Genomic DNA, 27193 nt, shown 5'->3' with positions numbered 1-27193 from the left:
GACTAAGCCATATTTTTGATGTTTCAGAAAACAAGAAGAAACAAATTTTTAAGCAAGCCTAGCTCAAAGGAAAGACTTAGGCAAATATGGATTTTGGACTGCAATAAGTGTTCTGATAGGCTGAGGAGATTGCAATTAGGCAGGGTGATATAGCAGTGTACAGATCTGCAGAGATCTGGCCAAAATATGACTTAGGCAGTTATGCAGTGAGGCTAAGGACTTTGCAAAACTGTAATATCATTTTGGAGGAAATAATGTGTGACTTTTATAAATTGCTCTCGAAAAAGCAAGAAAATTCATTTGTTTTTATAGGAGAGCAGGTGACGCAATTGTAGAAGTTGAGTTTTGTATGTAATTCCCAAAGCCATCCTGAGAATCTCAGTCTAATACCTGAGATCAAATCAGGACATCCATGGCTTATTTGTTCACATTATCAATGTACCTGTTTTTTTAATCACACCTAATCATAAAGATCACTGCTGGAAAAAGTGGCATCATTTTAAGGATACAAAGTAGAATAGATTAAGACTTCGGAGTAACTACTACAAAGAGGACTTGATGTTCAGCCAGGTTTTGAGAAGATTTAAGGGATTTATTTTGATGATGGAAACCTCTATTTTATTTCTGTGATGAAAAACTTAATCACTTTACTGAATGTGTTTTTACTAACTAACGTTTGTGTCAATGCAGAAACCCACCGGAGTAATGAACAGTTCATTTTTGTCAGAGTTCAATTCTGTCTATTTGTTCTCTAATTTCAGAGAAATAGGAATATAACTGTGCTCCTTATTCACATTTGAACATTGTCATATTCAGCTTTATCATGTGGTGATACATATATATTATATATACTTTGCTTTAAAGGGTAGAATTGGAGAAATTGGGACACAAGGACCACATGGGCCACCGGGACCAGAGGTAGGAATGATATACATGTTTTTTTTAAAAATATATATTAGTGTATAGTGCTGTAAATATGTGATACGCTTTAGGTGCAGCACACTTTAACATATAAAGTGAGAAATAATAGCAGAACTAAAGTCAGACTGTTTTGAGTCCATTGAATTAAATATAGCACTATACTTTTTTTTAATTGTTTGAAAACTGAAAGAATGGTGATATGAAAAAATTCTAGCAAAATGTTAAAGGAAATGATTGATATTTTTAAAGTAACTCCTCTGCCAGTACTAAGAGTTATTTTTGAGGGTGTTGTGGTGATCTTTGAAGAAGCATCTGGCTAAAGATATAAATTTCTTTATTTAAAATTCATTGCTGCATAATAAGCTTAGAAGCATTATTGCTATTGTTGCTTCTGTGGGCTCCTGTCAGTCCACACCACAGTGATACTTTGCTCCATTAGTGTTGGCATAGTTACATACCCAAAAGGTGAGAAGATGCAAATATATATATATTTTTTTTACCATGGAAGCATTTTTCCATGTTTTTTTTCCATGCTGAAAAAAATGAGTGACAGAGTTCAGGTTAGGACTAGACAATGGCACAGTGAAAGATGCTGAATAAAGAAAAATGTATTGTGTGTCTGTCCAAACATTAACAGCTATAAAAGCATATTGAGTTTGTTAAGTCTTCACTTTTGTGTGTTGTGGGATTGGAGCATAAACAATATATTGATTTTCACAGCTACCCTCTTTCCGGATTCCAATGACGAAAAAGGGAATTCAGGTTTAATAATACTGGTACCATTCACATGCAAAACAGATGGCTTTACACGACAACAAAGGAGAGAAAAATAACAAAAACCTTCCTGTTTTGCTTAAAAAGAGAGCTCAACATCTGAAGTTAGCTTCACCTAAAAGTACCCCATAAAATAATTTCATGTTAAAATGTAGGTTCAAAAGGCAGAGTTCAATCCGCATTAAAAATCAAGTTTAAATTTAGAATAAAATCAAAATGTGAACCCAATTCTCATGCTTCAGCTTCTGCAGCTTATTAGTCAGATTCTTTTATTGAAAATTGGAGGTATTAGTTCTGGATAATTAAAAGAGCGAAAGGTTTGTGCACCTGTCTGGTTTTATTTAGTTATTTAACTTGATATTGACAGACTGCAAATAACTGAGTAAAGAATGACTAGAGGATTGCATGGGGACATTTTTGATAAAAATTTGAAGATGAAAGACTTGTGGATCGGCAATAGTCCCAAACACAAGGCCAAGGAACTTATGGTCCTTGGTCTTGTGTCTTGTTTGAAACTTAACTGGGTTCAAACAAAGAAATCACATCTGCTAGAATGGATACAAACACCTGGCTTGTATCCAATATAAATCTTCAAGATTTGAAAACAGTTGTGTGGAAGAATGTGCCAAAAGTCACACCTGAGCATTGCAACTAATTTCTTCATACATCTTGAAGTTGCCAAGAAAATAACTTGAAGATTCAAGTTACATTTATTTAGTACATTTATTTAGTACTAAATGCAGTACTAAATAATTACTGCATTTAGTACTTATTTGCTTTGTCATTCTATATTCTTATCCTTAATTCCATGTGCGGATTATTTTTACTTTGATTTTCTTTGCTCGTGTGGATAAGTGGGTTACTGGGTTGTTACTGACATCTGGTTTGCATTTTGTAATTGGCTCCATTTGAAACACTTAGACTGAGCAAAATTATGTGTTCAATTCTTATTTTACCCGCTGAACAACTCAACCACTAAAGTTCACCCAAGTGGTCAAGAAATGTTTCTTTAATCAGTCAAAACACACAACCAGCCCTGTGATGTGTCAGCCATTTACAGCCTTCGGCAAACTAAATTAGCAAGTCATAGCGTAGACAGAGCATCTGCACAGCATAGCATGAGAGTTACATCATCGGGCCATTGGCACAACATCTATGTAACTCTGCATGTTTTAAAACATGCGGAGTTCATTTAGAGTCACAAAGTTACAGCACCCATACAGAAAAGTTTTTATCTGTAGGTCACATCACACACACTACAGTGTCAAACACACAAAAGATAATACAATGGAGAGTATTAGTCACCGGAAGCTCTATATATCCATGTGTTAAAGGAAAGCAAGCTAGATACACAATGGTGTGACAAAGGCATTACAGTTAAATCAGTTAGCTAGTTTTAGTTTCTTATGGGTTATTTTGTTTTACAGTAACCCTAGCTTTGAAATTATGTCAACAAATGCAGCTCTAGATGGAAATTAAAGATTGTGCCAGGACAATCCTGCATTAAGGTTTTCAATCTCAGTCAGCTCTATTTGGCATTACAGTCTTTGTTTATACATAAACTTTGTAGAAGACTGTTAACAGATTTTGGAAGCCTAGGCTACTTTTCAATCTGTCAGTAGTCCTAACTGAAACTTGCTATTTTTAAATGGAGTATAAATTTGTCCAAGCATCTGTAATCTCTTTAATACTTTTTGTAAGGGGTTTCCTGGAGACATCGGCGTTCCAGGCCCTAATGGCCCACCTGGACCGAAGGTAGCAACTCTCAAATCATCCACAAATGAAGCATTTACTTCACCTAATTGTTAGTAATTGCAAGTTCGGTTGTGTTGCAGGGTTTACAAGGTGCGAGAGGGCTCCAAGGCCCACCAGGACCAACAGGAGTACAGGTGAGATTGTTCAACACTTAAAATAGCTTAGATATCTCATATTGTGTCTGCTCTGCTCCTGTTTCACTGCTCCACAGAAATGGAAAATATTAGACTAAAGCTTGATCGATTGTCAAGGTAAAAGTCATATTGGAGTTAAATCTGAGTGGAAGACATTTTTACTGAAAGATCGCAGGGCATGTTCCACCAGGTGAAGTTATAATTTAAAATCGGATGCATATAAAACCTACTTTGAAAATTTTTCCAGTTCTGGAAAAGTGAACAGAAACCTTTGGAAGGAGTACAGCACACACACATGTGTACACACACAAACACTATTTTATGCTGTGTTGAAAGCATTGAGTTGGCACACATTCACAAAGGGTCTGAGTTGGCCAGCACCTGCCTTACTCAGAAGTACGAGTTAACTGAATTGCAGATCTTTTTCATTAGAATTTCTTCCAGTTTGGTATTAGTAATTCCTTTTAGGATTTACTAGACGTCTTAGAGAATTTAATGAATATGGAGATTTGCTCTTAGTTCTGTTTACGTTGACTTACAGGAAACGGGATGACAACTTTATTGCCTGGGTTGGCATTAGTATTGCAGAGCTATTTTTGTTCATTAAGCTTTACTGGTGGACAAAATAAGTTCACATTTCTTTATATTATTAAGTGTGCTTCTTTTAGTCCTTTAACATTAATTATTCATACTTAAAGATATGCAGTTGTGTCTGTATGTTACAAATGATTTGGTTTTTATGACTGTACTGTGTTTATGCAGGGTGATGAAGGCCCACTCGGCCCACCTGGCAGCATTGGCCCAACTGTAAGAAATCTCATCTAAATGTGCACATACGTATGTAAACAGTTTAGATTTTGGATGATATTAAATAAACAGCACCACTTCTTTTGATTGCCACTTTTTATAAAGGGGAGATCTGGGAGGAAAGGTCATGCAGGTGAATCTGGACCTGAAGGCCTACTGGTAAGCCTTTATGTCACACTTTTTGTGTGTGTGTGTCATGAAACAATTGTTTTAAAATCTCTAGTTGTGTTATTGATTTGGCATTCTGTGGTTTTGCAACTGAAGATGACTAATGACAACTATTAAGCCGTGTCCAAATTTTTATATAACAGGCCAAACATTTTATATGAGACTAAAAACCGGGTGATGTGATTTCCTCTCCCACACATGAAGTTTATTGTTCTTCAGCCACATTATAACTAATTTAAGTGTATCATTGCAAGTCATTGTTTGAAATGCCCATTTGTCTCAAAGATTTAACTCCTAAAGTTTTGCCATAATATGTCCCTGTGATGTCAACATACCAACAACATAATGCTGCCACCACATATCTATTTCTCACAGTCAAAATCATGACATTTTAAAATGTCCCTGTTTATCATAGCAGATATAACAATGATTATTCTGGTAAATGATCTCTTTTTATGAATTTCCCTCTGGAATTAATAAAGCATATTCAAATGCCAAAAAAAGCCTATTTCCAAACACTTAAATTTAAGTTCCATTTTGACCACAGGATATGTCAAATGTATTGTCCCTTAGTGCATTTGCAAAGTATAATCAAGCTTATAATGTTACTTTTGTAGTAATGATTTTTTCCTGTCTGAGTGGCATTGCTGGTCATGTCAGTAGAGGAATCATTTCTCTGTGGTAAAAAGACATTTTACAAGTTTCCTTCACCATCGTTTTGCTTTTGTTCTGGGGTTAAAATGGACATTTTGAGTCAAAACTCTTTCACATGTGTTACTCTGAACCGGTCTACTTCCTGAATGGTATGATTGACTAGACATTTTCATTGGACTTGTACTTATATTGATCTCTTGAAGGAAGGAAACAATGGATTTAAGGTGTTGATTTAAGATCCACCCACAGGCTTGCCTCCGTTTAACTCAACTGTTGTAAGCTGCTAAGAGCTTGCAAAGCCATCAGCATTTGGGGTCTTGCAAAAATGATGTTGGTGTAGGTAAGCATTAAAAGGATTCCCTATTTGGCAGTTACCAAGTAAAATTAATCATTTACTGATCTAAGACAGACAAATAGTCAAATTTAAAGTCGCACACTGGTAATAAAAAGTTAAGTTGTATGTGAATATTTTTATCCATTCATGGTTTTAAATGATTTATTCATTCATTTATTTTTTAATTTCTGTATTAAATGACAGAGGTGGATTTTGCCTTGTGACAGTGCTTGGCATCAAACATGACTCTTACAACTGGAAGCCAACCAATTTGGCAAGATGCCACACAGCTACGCCACAGCTGGAAATGTTTTCCTCACTACTGACTTGTATATGTCAGACATATTTTTTTATGTTTCTTCTGGTTGTTTTATTTTAGAGTAATTTATTGACAATTTTTGTGAGTGTTTGTTGTGTTTAATAGGCAACAATTAATTGATAAGCTTTAAAACTCAATCACAAGAAGTTACGTTAATGTAGTTAGAGTTTCTCTTCTTAACCTGTCTTTTTATGGTTATCTTGTGCTTATTTTGACTTCCAGCCATTTAAACACTTAGTCTGTGCTGTAAAGATGGACTTAATTAAGAGGGAAAATTATTTCCTCCATGGTCGTCATCATGAAATGCATCATGGAACACCAAATTATTCACAGGCCTGTGCAGTCCATGTGTGTGTCCTGTTTTACACTTAATATCCTGTGAGCATACTGCCAAATTAGGAGTGGACTGATTATAAAGATCTCTTTAACTACAGTAGCTAAATAGTAAAGTTGTTCGATGTTTGCTCCTTGCAGGGAGAAAAAGGGGACATTGGCAATGTTGGAAAAGTTGGACCACCGGTAAGACTTTCCCACGCCTCTAATTGCTTGAATTAAAGTGAAACTGCTGTGTAAGTTGCAAAACCTTCTAATGTTTCAATCTTGCCTCACAAAATTTAATCAGACATCCTATTCCTGTCTCCAAAACTACATAAATTAATGCAAATCATATATCTGTTTAAGATTTTAGAGTTTTACAACAAGAACTGGGCTCTGTCTCTTTTTGTGAAATTTCCACAAATACAACTACTTTGAACATTGGAAGAAGACCTGTCCCTCCAGTAGGCCCCTTAATGTTAATATTTGCATTCTGGGGATAGTAGAGGCAACCAATTGGGCCAAGCAAGCTGGACTGTGTTGTTGCTGTGCACATATGAGAGGCATTAAGCACTTACTGAACAGAGGGCCCTTTGAAGCCAAACAGGAACCATGGAGCTATGCAGTGAGAAAGAAACTCTTAAACATATGTTGGCTCTAATGAATCCCATATCATCACTTTTCAGATAAATAAGATGTGACTGAAACTAAGAAAGGGTTGATGCCTTGATGCTTTAATACCACCTGTCTTCACTAAGTGACTCCTTATCTGTAAAATGTTTCAAGCGAAATTTTACTAGGAGCTTGGAACTGTTTTAGAACCACAACACACAAAAGATTCACTATGCAGCATTGTTAAAGTCAGCAGTACGTCTGCACATGTCAGCCTGCTTGGACTTGCACGCTGTCCTACTTAGATGAATCTAATAATAATGTTCTATTTGACCCACTTTATGCAAACTCTTGTTCGTTTGCCTAGAAAGTTTGGTTTGTTTAGGGAAATATGAATGGCAAGCTTGGACCAAAAAAGCAAACTCTGGTCCTCCTACAAACCTAGGTCTCGGTTGAAGTAAACTCTGATGCGGTTTGAATGCAGATGTGGATGCAAGTGGACCGGAAGCTGCTCCAAATACAGGAAGCAAATCACAGCACAGGGCATTCTGGGTAAATGCGCCCTAAATAAGAGTCTGACGCTAGAGAGAGAAATAGGCAATGGTCTTTTACCAAAACAAAAGAGAATTTCTACAAGTGCTAAAATATTACTCCACTCCATTTTTGTTTACATTTTGCAAAGACTTAAGTTGCGTTGGATCGTTTGACAGTGCAATGTGAAAGCAAACCACATAAACTGAAAATTTAACAAATGTTTCAATGGGGTGGGGTTTTGGTCCTCAATTGAGCTGAGTTTACCAGACTATCAGGTGTGAAAACACCCTAACGCTTATATTACAACTTCTGTCATCCACATTAGGCTTCCTAAGCAACCAGACTATCGAACCACACAATGAGTTATTCAGATCAATTTGCCATGTCACCAACTTTCTGTGTAGATTAAGGGATCAGAGATCAACCTTGTGCTTGTTCCTCCATCTGCAGGCTGTATGTCTTCACCGTCAACTGGTGCTTATATGAATTCAGCAGGTTAATCCTTCTACGGTGATGATATATGAGTGGCATTTTATAGCTGTCAGACGTTTTGGCAAAGCTACAGAATTGCAAAAGGAACAAAGTTTTATAGTGTTTATGTTAGCGGCCTGTTTCTTGTCTACTAGTTTGTTTCATTCTCAGGCTCTTTTTTTTTTTACAGCTTTCAATGTAAACACACTGAGGTACAGGAATAAATGAAGTGTGATTACACAATGAGAATGCGTGTTCACTGTGTGAACACTATAAATCAAACTCTGCAGTAAAACTCTGTACAGTGTAAAGAGGCCACTATTGTCAGACTACTGTATTTTTTCTCATATTGGTCTGTAATTGTGTCAGCATATGAAATATTACCATGACTTCATAAAATGAGTCGAGCCCAGCACTGTCTTAGTTTTGCTCAAGTACTTTTGGTGCTGTAAACTATAAGAATTGTGGCCCTCACCTCCATTTTATATTACTGTAGTTTACATCCAGACTAAACATAGAAATTTGTGGATGTGATCTACCAAGTCTCAGATTTCCAGTTTTAGCAAAGAGACTGAAGAAAAGTAGCAGAGAGTCTGTAAAAACTGCTGCAGCTCCCAGCCTGTCTGTGTAAAGTCACTGATTCAAATGAAACCAGTGCAGAGCTGAATTCATTCTCCCTCAAAACTGCAGTGTTTGGAGGAAAATCTAAAATTTATAAAGGCAAACAAATTACACTCAATGCAACTTAACCCACAGGAACAAAACATATGAGTCCAGAGACAAGGAGAGTTAGAGTTAGTCGCCATCTTCATTAAAATCATAAGGAGAGGTGAGATGCAAGTTTATGGATGACCTTTTAGATGTCCTGAGCCAATAGCTGATAAAATATTTAAGATGAAGTGTGCTAGAACATTTTAACAAGTTTGGGAAACCTTGTTGCAGAGTCCTTGTTCGAACCTCGTAATTTCTCGTCTTGTCCGCCTGTTTTTCCATTTTACTAGATAAACATTTAAAGCAGCATTCTCATTAATTCTCTAAACATTTCTAACTTTGTTGTATAATCCTCTTTAAGTAGTATCAGATGTGTTGTAAATCAGTTCTGGAGCTGTTATCGAAATAGGTTGGTTAGTGGAAAAATGTGTTTACTAGACCTTTCTTTTCTTTTCTGTGTAGCGTCACTTTCTTTTACATCTTTTATTAGCTCTTTATACTGAAGAAATGTTTTGATTTCCAGTTACACAAGGTTAGGTTGTTAGGTTGTATTTGTCCACAACTTTTTCTAACATTTCTAAAAGTATAAACATGAATTAGGTTAATAGTTTATTTAAAGAAAATGCTAGGTTTTCAGACTGTGCTTATGATATTTCTAATATTTTTAGCACTCTAAATCTATTATTTAAACTTCATTTTAGCTGAATGAAACTCACCCAAGACTTACAGAAACATTTCACTGGAACCTGAAGCGTCTTACATTCTCTGCATCACGGCAATCTGGGAAGCAACCCTTACTACTTTCTCCTGACGTGTTTGTGTTTAACACGTTTTCTTCTTCTCTCCTTTCCTCTCCTCCTTCTCTCCAGGGTCCAGTTGGCCTAATTGGAATAACTGGGGTGATGGGAGTTCCCGGTGAAAAGGTAAGGAGCGTGTTTCTCTGTCATTAGGCTGTCAGGCAGCATCAACTGCTCGCCTGTCAGCAACAGACCCCTATAATTAAGCCCATGTCAAAGCAGCCTGGACTAGAGACTAGAACACATGCTTGTGTAAACACTCAACACTCCCACATCCACATCAATAGCAGTATCGTCAAAGCTGTGTCACCTTAAACAAGCAAGTTTAAGTTGAACATAAAAATTATTTATAAGATGTAAATCTGAAAGTCTTTTCTCTTAAAATACTTAAATGAATCAATCATTCCCAGCTCAACAAGAACCTAATAAGTCTTTTCAAGTGTTTTTATTGAATCTTCTAAAGAACACCAAAGGTTTTGCCTTCCATCTCCATTTTTCCCTCCCTCTATCCCAACCTGTTTGCCTTTTCTTTCCTATCCAGAAGGCCCGTTTGTCAGAACATGTTCTTGTGTTGAGAAGCCATCTGCTTGTCAGATTCTTGCTTGTCCTCCAACTCCTCTCCCACAAACCTCTGCTCCTGATGTAGTCTGTCAGCACCAGTCATACCCTGACAGCCTACAAATTCTTTCGACATTATGCATAATTTTTTATTCTTTGCCACACTCCTTGTTTAAAATGTTGAGCTCACTATGAGGAAGTGTGTATCAAGAAACAAAGGTGGACTTATTGTGTTGTACAATCATGGATTTTACCCAGTTTGTGAAAAATAATATAATTTCAGTCAAAAAAGTTTGCAGGTTTACTGTTGGACATTGGCAGATTCTGGTCTTTCTGTGGATCCAATGGACTGTAACCTATGTGTGCTTTATCTTAGAAAGAAGAAAGCACCTTCTCACATAGGCTGCTCCAGCTCTGCTGTCGTAGGGACAGATACAGGAAATCCTTCCTGCCACATGCCATCTCACTGTACAATAAAAGCTAAATCATTGTTCTGCATAAATCAGTCCAATTTTGCACAACTGCACTGTGGCACACTTGCTGTACATATATTTACATATACATACTGTTTCTGCATTTTTGAATCTTTGCAAGGACTGCTATAAGCTGCTTTTTATATTGACAGCATGTTATATTTTATTTTTATTTTATCTTGTCTACAATTGCTACTCAGTGGTGGTTGTTGTGTGTCTTGTCTCTATGCTGCTGTAACTGCGAAATAATTTCCCTGCTGGGATGAATAAAGTAATTCTATTCTATTCTATAAAATCACAGACACATTATCAAAATATTTTAATATTTTTATATGAATGCCTTAAAAAGCTTCTATCTTCTATCTTCTTCATGTTACTTAAATATTTATGATTTTTAAAAAAAATTTTAGTTATTAAAAGGCAGTTTTAACAATTGATATGGATCTCTTTTTTTAAATAATAAAATGTCTTTACCTAATGGAAAGCATACACTGTAAAATGGTTTCAGCAATAAGAAATGAAATGAAAATCTAAGTAAAATTGGAATAGCAGTGGATTAAAAAAAAGTGTTCCAATTGGGAAGTCAAAATTTTACAAATTCACTCAAAAATACACAACATGATCCAATTTTTGCTAATTCCATGAATATTGCCAAAGTTGAACAAAAATCAGTTCTCAGAATCAAACCTCTTTTTCTTTCCATGTCCTTAACCAGGGTGACCGGGGGCTACCAGGTCCAACAGGTCCTGCTGGAGAGAAGGGGCCCGGGGTGAGTAAAGTCACAAAAGATCTTAAAACAAATTTTAATTGGGTTCTCACAGTGTCAGCCATATTTTATTGAGCAAAGGGAGTTTTCTATTTATGTTATCACACCTAAAATTCACCTTTCTGCACAAATGTCAATATTCCAGTAGCGGATATAATTTAAAAAGCTCTAACAATGGGAAAGTGGATTTTTAAATTGGAGATCATTTGTTGAACACAACATTTAACGAAAAATTGGTGGACCATTTAGGTAACTAACTCTATAATAAAATTACTTAATTATTGTACATTACATTTGTTGCCAAATATCCAGGTTCATCTATGACTATCACAGACATGATCTGTCTTCTGCAGAGTGAAAGGTTAGGTCATCCTTTCATGTTAATGTACAGCAGAACAATAACAGAATTGAACAGACTAAAATATTATAGTCTATATTATATTCACTTTCAAAAAATAATTTATTTCTTCTATTCTTCCCCAAAGATCAGATTTCAGAAACATAAAAAACACAGCTGTTAAAAAACTTAGATATTTGATTGCTCTAACATGACAAAGTTGTAAATGTGGTATAACATCCCGATGAGAGGAACCTATTTCTTTTTTTTAAATCATCACCGTTTTAAAGACCAGTGTTTTTATCAACAGAGTACATTGACCAGATTGTCCCCAGACATCAGGACTTAATGATAATGGGACGTCCCTTCACTGATTCGTCTGCGCTCACCATGTTCTTTCATTCTACTGTATTTTTATGGGCGACTCTTTAAAAGTTATGTGGTGGAACATTGAGTCCGGTACATTCTTCTTGTGAGTATGGGTTTGAAACATCCATTGGACACATATGCATTAGTTTATCTTTTATGACGAGAAGAACTGCCGCACCCCTAACTAACAATGGCGTTAATATTTGGCTAATGTGTAAACCTGAAAAGATGACAGTATTGTCTTCTGCGTCCACTTTGATACATATAATGAAAAAATGCCTCAGGAAGGAATGTTGTTGGAGATTTTAATGGAACAGAAAAACCTAATGTATCAAGTCTGAGTGCTGTTTCAGCCTCAACGTTTGCAAAATCTGTGTGTTCCTTTAAGCACATCCTCACAAAACTTTGACTGGCAAGTTAGTACTGGTAGAGACTTGTGCTCTATTCTACAGCATTTCAATTTTTGCATTGAAGTGATCATTATACTGCCCAGTTTTCTGTGTCTGCTGCAGAGCTGTGAGTCTGTTGGAGTGCTTGGCCTTCATCCCACTCTGTCTCTGGGTTTTGGATTAACGTCAGATCTGTGGTTCTGGGCCTTGAGCTCTTATCTCACTGTCTGACACAGTGCCGAACAAACTGAATGATAGGTGCATAAACGGGGATTAGCTTGATTTAACGTCTTTACATATTTGTGTGTGAAATAAATTTAAAATCATTTTTGTAACAGACACCGCTGACCTACTAAAATCATTCTAAATCTCTAGTGTTGCCTGTATTTATATGAAGCTCACTGTGTCTTTCACCTATTTAACCGATTTAAACAAACAATGCCACAGTGTCCCATCTACCTGCATATATTTCTATTTATTTATTTTTTCTGTTTTCTATTAGGGTTACCCAGGATCACCTGGAGGTCCCGGAGACGTTGGCATGCAGGGTTCACCTGTAAGCATTTTCACAAATTATCAACATGTATGCCCTTAGTGTACAGTGTTTTATTGTTTTCTTTGCACAGAAAAAAAGTGTGGGACAATAAAGGATATTTCTATTCTATTTATGCTGACCTGATAAATAAATAAATAACCCAACAAATACAATGAAAATCAATCAAATCAGACTATTTTTATGAAGAAAAGTATCATTCTTAGCTGTACTTAATTTTAAAATCTCTCTGAAGTGTTAAGGAAACAAATCAAAGTACAGTTCATGTATACTTTCTACTTGATCCTGATTCTACTTGATCTACTTTCCCTTCTACTGATGCCACTGTGTGTTGATCAATTATATTATTAATATACCCACAACTTCCCACTGGTGGGAGGTGTTCAAACATTTCAAATTAGGTCTGAAATACACCATCATGTATCAGCTTTGGGACTCATGATAAAGCTACAGCTTTTTTTTTTTTTTTTTTTTTGAAAACTTACTTATTAATATTGGTAATTTCTTTTGTCAGTACGTTTTTTTTTAAACGTGTTGTTTTGATTTACAGGGTCCTCAGGGACAGAGGGGCAGTCCAGGAATCGCGGGGCCAAAAGGGAGAAGGGTAGGGCCACATTACTTTTACAGGAAAATGTCTTCAAATGATTTCAGAACCAGTTCTTTATATATTGCAGTTGAGTTTATAGTTTTATTTCCATAATAAAACTAAAGCACCAAAGCACATACAGTTCCATTTTTTTCAGGTTTGAATGTTACACTGGAGGAAAAAATTATAACTTCTGATGAATGTATTTTGGCTAAGAGAAAAATGACCCTGAAGACAGAGAGATAATTTATCCCTGAGCTTGTTTTTTTTTTTTTCATTTTAGTCTTTTAAGGTAATAAGGTGACGTGTAAGGTAATATTATATATAATTCCTGATCACCCATTAAAAAGTTTAAATCATGTCTGACGTTGGAATTAACTTACTCGTAAATCAGCTTCAGTTGTATTTGAAATCTTAAGATACAAAACAGTTTCCATGTGACAAATAGTTTTTATTTTACTTCACAGTCACATAACTGTGGATTTGTGCATATTCATTTCACTTAACTCAGAAAAAATCAAAGATAAAAAGGAAATTCAAAAAACTATTTGAGCTACTGCAGAAATGATAACTCTAGGTATCAGATGTGTATTTTTTTTCTCTTCGATAGACTGATCAACTGCTAATTATTTAAGTAGGATTCTTAATTCACACAAAATTGAGCCTTTTTTTCCCTTCTGCTTTTCATCTTTATTCCTCAAGAGCTAGTTTCCCAGATGAATTTGATTTTCCCTGAACTCAACACACCTGACTCACATAAATGGCTGATTACAGCCTGTGCAGAACTTGATTACATCCTGAGAAAGTTATTCAGCTGTGTAAATTCATGGGTGCATGGAAAACATGGTGAACACCAGCTCTAGAGAACCAGACCTGCTTGGTTGCCTGCAGTCAACTGCTTACACATTACCCTGGTTCCTTGATGACTATAGTTTCACAACTGATTTACCATGATAATAAATATTTCCAAATGATCATTTGTCTTTAAAAGGCCTTATTTAAGCAGCCAGACCAGTTGCACAAGTCAGCAGGCCGACTTCCGATATTCATAGAGATGGAGAACTTGTTAAAAACTCAGGACTTTCTTTGTCATCTCATAGAAAGGAGCTTAAATCTAAGGAATGGGATAAAAGAAAATTTTAGCTGTGTTAAATTAGCAACTTTGGCAAACCTGGATTTACGTCGTTACTCATAACTTCTCTGTTCCCAAATGTCATTCAGAATTGGTTTTGTGGGCTTTGTATGTAGAAAAACTTTAAATTTTCATCCCAACAGCATGAAAATTGCTGAATTTCTTTACTTCTCCAACTCTTATCACATATAGTAAATCAAAGTCAACTTCTGCTGGGAATTCACTCACCGTTTATCATTATATCCATATTATTTATGCACAGGTGTATTTTTAAACTCCTGAATTTGAGGAACATTAAAATAGAATTCTCTCCCCAACTTTTCTTGAACCTAGCAAATAGAAATATATATATTTTTGACATACTTAACCTCAAACAGGACATGTTTAGTCTGATTTTTCTGTACTATCCTGTAATTTTAACGTTAATTATTTTATCTCACTTGCAAGCTTTTTAGAGTGACATCTAACGTAAGTAATCACTGATAGAAATACATGGAAGTAATGCTGAGATTGAGATATTTTGAGAAATATTTGTAGGATAATCGCCCAATTTCAGACTATAACAGAAAACAAGATGTTAAGGTTTAAATTTAAGGTTTAGGGTTTTTTTTATACCATTGAACATATAAGGTTTGAAAGCCCCTGACAATATAACCGATAAAAATGAAGCATAGTCCAGAATAATATATCTAAGAAATGATAGAGCCATATATCGTTCACTTAACAGTGCTTCCCTTTGTAAAGTAGTATATCATGCTCTTCTCTGAGTAAATGTCAGCCATGTGCCTCATGTTGGTGTTGTGCAGGGGCCCCGGGGTCCAGATGGCGCAACAGGAGAGCCAGGATCTGAGGGCACCAAGGTAAACAATGTCCATATTCTTATAAACACAGCGTAAATGTGGAAAAGGCAAAAACATGTAGCATGTATTTAATAAATGGGCAGCAGTAAAGTTCATGCCAGCTGTGGTATTTGTGCCAGGATTATAAGATCATATTTGGAATTCTTACTTTCAGATTTATTTCTTGATTTTCAGCACATTATGATGTATTTATAACTGTCTTGGGAGGAAAAAAAGAGAAAAACTCAATAATATTTCTTTGTGTCCAGGGTGAAAAGGGGGAAGTTGGACCAAAAGGAGAACCAGGATTAATAGTAAGTATTTTTCTAGATATGCTTAAATAAATGTACCAAAGAGTAAGAGGATTGGGTGCTTAAATTACATAGTTCAGAGGAATACCTACATATACCTATGTAATTTCTTTATCCTTGTTTTCATGCTTGCAATGCGTCACCGTTCCAAATGTAAACCAGATGTCTTGGTAATGGTTTTGTCGTATTAATGTGATCAACCCCGACCTGATTTAAACTGTTTTTAATCTGTTTCCGTCCTGATTTTGTCTCTTCAAAGGGCAAAGCTGGCGTTCCCGGAGAAAGAGGCCCTCCTGGAAAACCCGTAAGCAAAATCTTTTTTCTTTCACAGATTTAATCACCACCTACACATCCCCCGTCACTATAGCTACAGTGGAATAACACTCATAAAGCCCATCTGCCTCCTTTTTTCTTCCAACCTGCAAATCCCAATTTACCATAATTTAAGAGTTTGCTCCAGTCTTGTCATCCAGGAGGAAGTTTTTCATTAAAGAGGATTTGGTTCTGCTTCTGAGCATGCTGGCAGGTGTAAACAGATCTTCTCCCTTACCTTACCTGTAGGCTTTTAATTCTATCCTAAAATTGGTCTGCTTTGCTTTATATAAGAATTTAAATTATAAGAAGTCAAACTTTTTCACAGTCACTATGCATAGTTGCCTTGTACAAGATTTTGCTCAAAGCCGATGATGACTTCCAGTGTCAGACTGAAGTGGTGTGAATGGGCTTTACTGATACATTTGCATTTTTTTTTCTGGGTGATTTGAGGAGATGACGTACAACTTGAATTTTCTGTAATCCAAGGAAGTTCAAGTTAAACCTCAACTAAAAATCGAATAAAATATTTGTCTTTTCTCGCTACATCAGAATTGGCAGGGCTCATTTAGAGTGAATGTTTTTCTGGCACAATTTAATTTAAATTCAACTTATTCATCTCAAAGGGAAATTAAGTGATGTCATAGCCAAGAGTTTTTGTGAATGGTGATGCTGAGAGCAGGAAGGTCTCTCTGGTAGCAGTCAGTCTGGCATTGAAATTGAAGACAGTGGATGTTTCAATATGACAGCTTGTTATCTAGACAGCAGATATAATATTCCACAATAATCAGACACTGGCTCACACTGCTAATCCACCTCATTTGCTTTTGCTGCTCCTCTTTAAATCCTAGTCCGGCCATATGATCAGAAAGCTGATCAGAGAGACGCTGGAATCAGGGTTGCAATCTTTGTCCGTTATCATTTATGGAAGGGACTGTGTAAACTTCCTCATTCTCTCTCTGCTCTTCGGTTCTGCTCTGCATCCCTTTTATCTCTTCTGGATTTTGGATGTCAGTTCAGGTATTTTTGAGCTTTTGAGATGCTTAACAGTGGCTCTCAGTTCTGAAAGCAAATCCTTGTTGCCACAGTTTAAAAGTCAGAAAAGTAAGAACAAAAATCGTTCCAGCTGCAAAGCATCCAAAACAGCCCCAATGCCTCAACCCAAAAAATGATGGATAAAAGTCTACAAAAAGAACAAATTAGAACTAAAGTAATCGGGTGATTCCAGGATGCTGCCACCATGAGGAGTGTAGCTCTAAACACCTGCCAGACTTGCTTTTAACTATAATCTGTAAATTTTTATAATTAAGGTTAGGGCCATTCCAAAAGCATAATCTTATCCTGCTCTGCAATTCCAAAACCAACTCTTCAGTGTGTTGGGATCATGGCTCTGGCTGGAACACCCAGCTGTCTCAGAGTTACACTCATCTGGCCCAAACTTTGGTCTCTGATCAAAGGAAATTTGCTTGGGATGTTTAGGAACAACTCCAGAACAGCCAAGGCTCAAGGACCTCATAGACTGGAAACTTCCACAGCAACAGTTTTACTTTTTACTGTGAAGAGTTTAACATCAGCATGGACTGAGAGGATGCCAACCAATAAAAACTCATTTCTCCAAATAGGACATCTTCAGTCAACACTTACATATATTTGCAGCCTGTCAAATGGATAAGCTGAATACCCTTTGAAGAAAGGCTTTATGGTTGGACAAGACAAAGATGGAGCTTTTTTGGCCACAGCAGCAAGAAGTATTTTTCAAGGAGACTAAATGAACCTTTCAAAGCAAACAATGCAGCAATAACTGTCAAAAAGGTCGTGATAGGAATCCGTTTCCCAGCAATGCTGGTTTTCTGCACAAAATAATTAATATATTGGTAGATTTTTGTGCCTCAAGCGGACATTGATCTCCAACATACATCAATGGTGCTTTTGGAATAAATAAAGCATGTTGACATCAACTTTCTGGTATGGCATAGGGTCCAAACTTATAAAACAATTGACTGACACTACTTAAAACAAGATATCAAGCAATTAGTACCATTTCTGAAAAAGAGAAAGTGAAAGATGCTTGCTGATTCATATAAAAGCATGTTGTTTCAAAGACTTCAATGGACTTACAAATCAAACAACGCAACACTAACTTGGTCAACTAACCAAATATTAGTTGATTACAGCCTTCATACATATATTTGTCTGTTAAAACTTATTGAAGATGCATGTTATATTATCAGACCCACAGTTATTATTCAAAACTAAACTCCAAAAGGAATGTTACATTGAAGATGACTGCTTGTAAACATTCACTGGCATAGTATTTTAGTGAGCAAGGCTGTACATTGGTTATGATTTTGCCTTTGTATCAATGAATAGTAGTAGTTTAAGATGAACACAAAGAAGTCCACTGTGGCCGCTTTCCTGCAAACAATAGTGATGCCTTACTTCAGATCAGCTAATCATTGTCTCATTATTAACAAGGAAAGTGGGTGAACTTTACAATGTCTTTTAATCCCAACATGCTGAGCAAATCAAAACCAGCCTGCTTGGGCATACTGAATAACTTTTGCAACTTGTTTACATATTAATGTATGTTTCCTGTTTACTTTAGACTAGGGCTTACGTCCTTTTTTGTGTGTTTTCAACAAAATGTCAGTGGGGAGAAAATGCAGAAACGCAGATTTGGGAGACTTTTGTTTCGGCTTAAAGTGTTTTTATGTTCTAAAACATATTTTCCCACTCGAGCAGTTTATGAATTATATTTCTTATATGGCTTTGAAGGAGGTAAAATGGATAAAAGAGCCAGTTTTCCACAGACGGGAGAAGAAGCAAACTAAGATCAAACAGAAAACCAGAAGCAGAGCCATATGCACTCTCCAAGTGATTATACTATAATACATCAGCAGAACATTTTTTTATTTATTCCATGGAGTAACTATCAGCTGCATAGTTAGTTTTGCTATGTTTCTACAGTGACAAATTCATTCCTGTACTTTTTCAATCTGGTAATTACTTTTACTGCTTCAAAGGTTGTTTACTCTTCTGTTTTTAGCCAAATGTCCTTACAACCACACACATACGGCGCATTCAGGCATTTCTCAAAATTTTCAAATCACTGTGCAAAGGCATATAAGGCATATTTGCGATTAGATCGCAAAACTATCATCCGAGCATATCTTTTCTAGACTAGCTGCAGATTTAGAGTGGCTGCCCAATATTAAATAAGAAATGTCTGCAGCTTATACATAATCGTAAACAACACCACTCTGACATACTTCATGTGTATCTTGTGTGGGTTGGAGACTATAAACTTTTGTTCGTTTTACTGTGGACTTATGGCGCCATCGTGTGTCTGATAGCGTCTCTTTCAAAACTTAAGCTCTGAGAAAATCTGATTACCTCAGATGTGTGTAAATGTTAGCAGTAAAGGCAACTTTAAGTGAAAGCACTTTTCAGTGGTTTTAGCTTTTATCCAAAAACGTTTCTGCATTTCAATAAGGACTCTTGTTTCTCTACATGTCCAACACTTCCTCTTTCCTGCATTTTTGGGTATTATCTTATCTCTATGTTACTTTTGTTTTGTCAATAGAACTTCAATCCTAAGAATGCAGATGATGTTGAAATGATTTAAACAATTAAGCAGGTTTTTAGAGTTTCTTCGTATGATATGCAAAGTAATTGACATTAACGAATTACTTAAGTCATTTTATTAAATACAGCCATTCACATACACGGCAATTTCCACAAGCTTAGAGCTCATTAAACATCTCATGCAGTCAGCAGTTTTGTGCCCAGGTGTGATCTTCTTTGTTCCATGTTATTTATATCCTGTCAAAAGAGAGCTTTAGGAATGAGGAGGAAGCCATCATTACTTTGTAATGACAGACTTTAAGTTGCAGCCAAATCAACACCTTGCTACATCTTAAAAAAAAAAAAGAGGAATGCACTTATGAGCCAAAATGGATAAAAATGTCATTAACATCATCCTGCCACGTTATCTCTATGAATAGAAGAAGAAGAATGTAAAAAGTTTGCCTTGAAGAATAAAAATGCTGCCATTACACAACAATGTAAATGTGAAAATCAAATTATTAAACGTTCCTTGAATTAAAAGTGACCCATTCCAGAGCTTCCACTGTATGAAGCTCCCTGTTTTTTTGTTTTTTTTTTAATCTCATCCAGAAATTAGATGTAGTGTCTTCCCGTTTACGTATGGGTGTTGATGATGTAATTGCATTAAACCAAATTCTTTGAACTCTGATGTGTCCCTTTATGTACTGCTTCTCAATTACTGTAGTCTCAATTACACACTGCAGATTTGTGTCTTTTTTTTTCAATTCCATAAACAATATATAATGTTCATTTAGTATAAATGTGTGTAAAATACAAGGTTTTTTTAGTTCTGCAGTTCTAACACACAATGTACAGTGTGCAACATGTGTAATTGATACAAAATCAGACACTGCAACTTAAACATTAAAAGAACAAATTGGACATTGTGTGACTGTATATTTCTATGTGCTGTTTACTCACTACATGATAAAAGCTATAACATTGTGTACTTAGCAGCAAAACACTAAATTTCACACTCTTCCTCTCAATGTACTTGCACTATTCTGGAAGACATTGAATCAAAATGTATGAAAGACCAAACTGGAACTGTTTTGTTTTCTGATGGCCATAATTTCTCTAATTTTGTCACTTCTTTTCTGTAGAGGATTTAACTATTAAGGGAATCTTTTCATTTACTCCTCATTGATGACCCATTGGTGTAATAGTAATGAAACTATTGCTTTTCCTTTATTTTTAGCAGCACTATGGTATCACTACTTTTTTTTGCAGTGTTTCAAATTATAAAATCTTTGTTACACATAATTCAATGAGCCCCAGATTACACCAGTGTCATAACATTACAGAGTTAGCCTGACGATGTGTTGATTAGGTCCAACAAATGAGACACTACAGGATTGTCTGTACTGTCTATAGCAATGGTCAAAGAAAGTTTTTTTTTCTTTTCTTTTGTTTGTTTTCTGTGTTCTTGTAATTGAGTGAAAGAATGTGTCGACATGACTGTGTTTGTTTCCAGGGAAAGTCAGGTATTCCAGGGAACACTGGTGAGAAGGGCCCAAAAGGGGAACCAGTAAGTATGCTCATCTGTGGTAGGAACGCGATTGTTTTAGGAAACTGTAATCAAATTACACACCAACAAGCAACCATCAAGCTCGTCTGTAATGATAAAATACACAAAATGAGGACTGCTTAAAAGGCTTTTTAAAGTGGAGGTTGGCCAGGTTGGAGGTATTTATTAAACACTCAAGAACCTCTGATGAACATCATTACTAAAAACTAAACTGTTTATGAGGAAGATTAGTGGTATGATAAATGTTTCTTTATGTTGCTTCCCCGCTTCTATACACCTGAGCGCTCCCAGCCTTTATTGGATTAATCTTCAAGTTCTTGAATTACTTGGAAACCCACCAAATGCTCAGGGGTAAAAAGCATGTCAGACAATCAGACAAAGGCATGTTTTAAGATGGGAACATTGAGAAAAGCTAGAGGCTCTGGTAATGTAATGAGTCTTATCTTGTTTTTGGACAATGTTCAGCATCTTTATCCAAGGAATTCTCAGATCTCAATCTGCTTTTCTCAAATAACTTCTTTTTCATGTTGTGTTCCTTTATCATCACAAAGGAAAAATTTTATTCATTATCAAAAACATCTATGAAGTATCAAATGACCATTTTTCTTTATTGGATGTTCGTAGGGACCGAAAGGACCAACTGGGGAGCCTGGATCCAATGGAGAGCAGGGACCTGAAGTACTTCAACATAACTTTTTATGACAAATAGTTTGTCTTTTACTTGACATTGACTTTAAAATCAGCATTGTTCATAACTCCCTAAACATTTTTGTGCACTTCCTTCCTCTTCTTGTGTATTTCTTTTAGGGTGTTCCAGGTGTAGAGGGAGGACCAGGTGCCATCGGAGAGCCAGGGTTAAAGGTTAGCAAAACATCAAAACATTTTTACATCTTTTAAAACCGTAAAAGCTGCAATCAGAAATGTGTAAACTTAAGTTTGTTCCAGGAAACACTGTTGCCTGTTTAAAAAGAAAATATATATGTATTTTAATGACTATGAATGTTATGAATGCTGACACGTGTATATTTAGTGTGTTTGATGAGCAGACAGTCATGTGTCGTCTCTTGCGTTTACTGTAGGGGGATGTTGGACTTCCAGGACCTGAAGGGGAACAGGGACAGGAGGGAATCAGAGTGAGTGATTAAAAATTACGTATTTGATGTTCTCCTTTCATATGTCTTCAGATCATGCTTAATATTCTGTGTATGAAATGTTTATACACATGCTTTTTTTTTAAAGACACCAGTAATGAATAACCTTACGCCTGCATTGTTTCTCAAATCCAGCAGGGGGAGACTTATCTGCCTGCCAGCAAATAAACAACTTTCCGTTTCTAATTTCATAAAAAATGTCAGTTAACATCTTTTTCATTATCTTGTGATGCTCATCAAAAATGTTAGACAAGGTTTACAATAGCTCTTCCATAGATGTTTAGCTGCTGACTGTAAAACATCAGTCCCTTAAATAACAGTTCAACATATGTTATCCATATGTTATTGTGACATAGAAAAGTATTTTCTTAGGACTGTTGTTTTTCCATGGTGGAGTGATTTGGAGTTATAGCAAAGCTATAAAACTTAAGAGATTTTATAAAAACAAATACTGAATAGATAATATAACATTTTATGTGGATGCTTTTTAAACCATGCTGTCATGGGTACATATCAACATTACACTACTGAAAAGGCACTTTTTTTTCATTAATCTAATATAAAATATTCCGTGTAGCATAAATCTCTACAGCTATCTTGGACACATGTGTGTGACTTGACTGATCAAGTTTCTGTCCGCACCTTATAAATGTGTCCTAAAGCCGGCAAAGTCGTTGCTTCACAATTCTTGCTCATGACACTTTTTCTTCCACTCGGCTTTCTATTATTATTATTTCATATAGCAATTTCTGAACAACTAACTTCTAAAACAATGATCTTTTATGGCATAACCCGCTAATGGAGTGTGTTGATGACTGTCTGCTCAAACTTTGAAGTTTTCCACATGATTATGTACTTCATTTTTTATTGATGTAACATTTAACCCCAGAACTATTAAAACCTCTGAAAGATTTAAATTTAAAATGACCAGACACCATTTAACCTCATAGTCATGTTTTTGGACTGTGAGTGGAAACCATAGTGCCCACCCATTCACAGGGAGAACATTCAAACTGTATGTAGAAAGACCCCAAGCTGGGATTCAGACCCAGACCCCGTATTCTGCCCGGCAACAGCGCTGTCCCCTGCCCCAGTGCGCACAGCCATGCATTCAAAACCGTTGCTGCTGTATGTTCTGTAGTCATTATAGACAACTCAACTGCTTTCCTTAAAACCCATAATTAATGTGACAGTAATGCCTATGGTGTGTAAACATCACATTATTTGATCCAGGTGTGTGGAACCAGAGAAGGAGCTAAAACATGCAGGATCCCGCCTCTTGAGGACTGACTTTGGACACCACTGCATTAAAGTTGCAGCTTTTACAAATATATATATTTATATATATATATATATATATATATATAATTTTTTTTTCTGTATTTGATAAAACTGTCTCCATGTCTTGACAGTACGAAACAGATAATCTGTGAGAAGATGGAGCTTCTCCACCTGCTCATTGAGCTCCTATTGTCATCTGCAACAGTGCACGGCTCCCGGCCAAAAACAACCAATCAGAGCCAGGAAATCAACACTGCTCAATGTACTAATGGTGGAAAAATTACTTACTGTTCCAGGAAAACTATTTATCCACTGACATTGGTGGCCATGCTAACTACTGTTAGCATTCACGGTGGGCTATGTACCAGATGTAGCATAGCAGAGATCCAGGGGAATGGATGAACATGAGAATGATTGACAGCACTAAGACCCTCCTCCTGGCTCTGGTTGGTTGCTTCTGTATTTCTGCCGAGAAGACAGAGGAGCTCAATATATTGCAGCTTTGAAGACATGAAAAATATAATAATATTAAATACATTCAGTTCTTTATCTGTTTTTATCTGTGCCAAGCAAAATTATATGTGCAGTAAAACTTAAAACAATAAATAAAAATAAACCATAAATTATACTGAAGTGACAATCAGAAGTCATCTGAGTGCAGTTGTCTTAGTTAAAGCATATATTATGAAATCTTAATTCTGGCCTAGTCTTCCCTTTCTCTCTGCCCTTCCACCTTTCAAGCTACTGTTGAATAAAGGCCACCAGTAGAGTATAAACCTTTAACATTTTTTACATCTAAACAAGCATTAGGATATACAACAATCTAAGATCAAGAGTTCATGACTCAGACCGTAGTCACATAAAATCTGCTACTGACTCACTAAAACACTGAGTGTTTTCCTTGTGTGTCCCAGACAGCTGCAGTCGTTCACCACAGAGACGTCCTTGTGCAGATTGTGCTGTGAATGTCTCATTGCTGACTCACTAATGGACTGAACATCTTAAGTGAAGTTTTTACAGTGCACATTAATAATGTTCAAGTGCTGTGATGTTCAAAGCGCTGTGTTACACTGCTGAGGCTCTGTGGACATAATATGTCAAAGTGCCACAGAAAGTAAAGGTGTTTTATCCTCTTTTATGTCTCAATTTATCTAAAGTCACTGAGGTTTTAGAGAGAAATGACAGTATTGGTCTATTATAAACCAGACACTTGCACTTATCAGTTATTCTGAAGACAGCTTTGTTACTGTTCACATTCATTGTTAAGTTTTTGTTCTGGCACCACAATAAAGATGGTGCTTACTATCCTAACTGTTCTTCTGAAATACACATTTAGTAGAAAACATGCTTCTGTAAATAGTCTTTTTTATTTTTCTTGCATTGTCTCTGATTTAGCTGGTAGATCTCTTCGAGAAAAAAACGTTTTTGTTTCAAACTGTAATTCACTCACAGGGTCCGCCTGGCCCCCGAGGGGAAGATGGCCCACAGGGGAAAGATGGAGCGAAGGTAAGAACAGAAAATCTTTTTTAAAGACTATTTAAAATGTTTTTAATAAATGTGACAGTTTAGATTAAAGCTAAACCTGTTTAGATTTGGAAAAATAATCCATTTAATCTTCTAATAGAATTTCAAAATCTTATAACAAAAGGAATATTCAGTTGTTTCTGTAGCTTTTTTAAAATTTTTACTTTAATTTTGAATGGAGTCAGTTGGAGCACGAAGTCATGTGTACAAGACTCCTACACATGCCCGAAAAGTTTGGAGAAGTATAATATTTGATTAATATATTTTCCAGGTTTTCATAAGTATGGAAAAAGAAAATATGAATAAATATTTGGACTTCCAAAGCCATCCATCCCTCCATCCAAAAATAGGCTAAAAACAACAACGTATTCTGTAAAGTTGGGTTTGGAAACTATGGGATTTCTGCATGAAAAACATGAATCTTACTTGTCACCTCACCCACCCTGGGTATGTGTTTCACTTTTTGTCTCTGAATCTTTCAGGGTGACCCTGGTGAGCGTGGCCCTTTGGGGGAGCCTGGGGACAAAGGACTTGAAGGAGAGCCGGGGCCCCAAGGACCAGCAGGAATACCTGGGAAACAGGGCTTTCGCGTAAGTTATTTTTTTGCCTTCCAAAATTTACTGTCAGATTTTAAAATTACATATAAATCATGCTCATAATTATTCATGGCAGATGAAGCTGGGCAGTGGCACTGTTGCCTTCCAGTGAGAAAGTCCTGGGTTTGAATCCCAGCTTTAGCTGTTAGGTTGATTTTTGTCTGCACTGGAGATGAGCATCAGCACTCTCCTGACGCTGGATCAGCAGATAGATTTAATGGATGGATAGTTTCATTTGTTCCAACACAAAGATGTAGTATTTTAACAGTAGTGTGTAAAAGAAATGGCAGCTTGCAGTTTGAGATACAATGCAGCTAAGTCTTGTGTGTTTGAGGACAACTGACAATCTTCCCTAAACAAAGACTTTTATGATGATGCATTCATGAATTCTGATGTTCTGCCACTAAAGCATCAGAGTCGTTATAAAGCAATACGAGATGTGATGTGGTTTATATAGTGTCAAAAATTACATCAGTCATGATAATAATATCATCGACGCAATTGTTTTCGGTAAATGCAACCAGATTACAAGCTTTGATTAACTTTTTGGTTGTTTTCTAAAACAACCAAACAACTGAGTTCCTTCACAAAAGGAAGTGCCTAAATTATAAAATCCTCTCAGGCAGTTAAGTCAGGGGTTGACATTCAGCAGTTCAATCAGTTGTGCCACTAAGCATAAAAACATGTTTTATTTCATGTTGTTGAAAGGGCCCAGAAGGAAAACTTGGCCCTCCAGGGAACAGAGGACGCCACGGAAAGAAGGTTAGGATCTTCCATATTTAAAAGTACCTTGCAAAAATGTACCTTACTGTTACCCTAAGTAATAAGAATCTATAGAGCGGGTTGTGGATTTGTGTGTCAGTAGTTGAGATGTCTTTCACCCTACGGCAGGCCTTTTGGGTAATGTCTCCACCAGTTTTCACCCTCGGAAACTGATATTCTTCTGCCTCTGAAAGATCTTCAAAGTCCAATTTTTGAGTCTCTTACTTGATTTACTGTTTAATATGCACATGTTTTTTTCTGTCCCACTGATTGCTTGTTCTCTTGTTTTAAAAAAAAACCAGTTTGAAATAAATAAATGAATAATATGACCTATCCCTGATCAAAATGTAAAAGGTGAATTTCTTTCTGTCTCCTTTTTATTCTATCCTGTGCCATTTTTTCCAACCATAAACGGATCTTTTGGATATTTGCAGGGAGAGAGGGGCCCTCCAGGTCTTGCTGGTGAGATTGGCTCTCGAGGGGACATCGGCCAACCGGGCGAGGCAGGGCTGAAAGGGGCCCGGGGAACTCGAGGCCCTTCTGTTAGTTCAAATTTGTTCTACTTTTCCGTTTGCTTTGGATTGCCTTAAAATCAAACTAAAACTACTGTAGATGGAAACAATATCATTGAATATGAGTTGAAAGCTAAATTAGTGAGAGTCACTATGGTGTTTGAGTAAAATAAAACAAAAGCTTTATGTAGTTATTTGATTTTTTTTTTCTCAGGGTCAGCCAGGAGTCATGGGGCTTGAAGGGCAACCAGGACTGTCAGGATACCCAGTGAGTTTTTCACGTGTATTATATTACAAAACAC

At 36.3% G+C, this 27193-nt stretch overlaps 1 protein-coding gene across 1 annotated transcript in view; it reads left to right on the top strand.

Moving 5' to 3' along the window:
• Nucleotides 1-27193, top strand: part of col24a1 (collagen type XXIV alpha 1 chain) — an 83356-nt gene that overhangs the window by 41748 nt on the left and 14415 nt on the right. Inside the window, exons 19-40 of the mRNA XM_028028160.1 lie at nt 865-918; nt 3397-3450; nt 3531-3584; nt 4347-4391; nt 4497-4550; nt 6341-6385; nt 9379-9432; nt 11053-11106; nt 12701-12754; nt 13302-13355; nt 15276-15329; nt 15578-15622; nt 15879-15923; nt 21012-21065; nt 21690-21743; nt 21873-21926; nt 22145-22198; nt 24950-25003; nt 25504-25611; nt 26326-26379; nt 26814-26921; nt 27106-27159. Coding sequence (XP_027883961.1) covers nt 865-918; nt 3397-3450; nt 3531-3584; nt 4347-4391; nt 4497-4550; nt 6341-6385; nt 9379-9432; nt 11053-11106; nt 12701-12754; nt 13302-13355; nt 15276-15329; nt 15578-15622; nt 15879-15923; nt 21012-21065; nt 21690-21743; nt 21873-21926; nt 22145-22198; nt 24950-25003; nt 25504-25611; nt 26326-26379; nt 26814-26921; nt 27106-27159 — 1260 coding nt within the window. The remainder of the gene's footprint in view (nt 1-864; nt 919-3396; nt 3451-3530; nt 3585-4346; nt 4392-4496; nt 4551-6340; nt 6386-9378; nt 9433-11052; nt 11107-12700; nt 12755-13301; nt 13356-15275; nt 15330-15577; nt 15623-15878; nt 15924-21011; nt 21066-21689; nt 21744-21872; nt 21927-22144; nt 22199-24949; nt 25004-25503; nt 25612-26325; nt 26380-26813; nt 26922-27105; nt 27160-27193) is intronic.

The sequence above is a fragment of the Xiphophorus couchianus genome, chromosome 9 (assembly GCF_001444195.1).
Source record: "Xiphophorus couchianus chromosome 9, X_couchianus-1.0, whole genome shotgun sequence".
In the NCBI taxonomy this organism is placed as follows: domain Eukaryota; kingdom Metazoa; phylum Chordata; class Actinopteri; order Cyprinodontiformes; family Poeciliidae; genus Xiphophorus; species Xiphophorus couchianus.
This window is presented reverse-complemented; position numbering and strand designations above follow the sequence as displayed.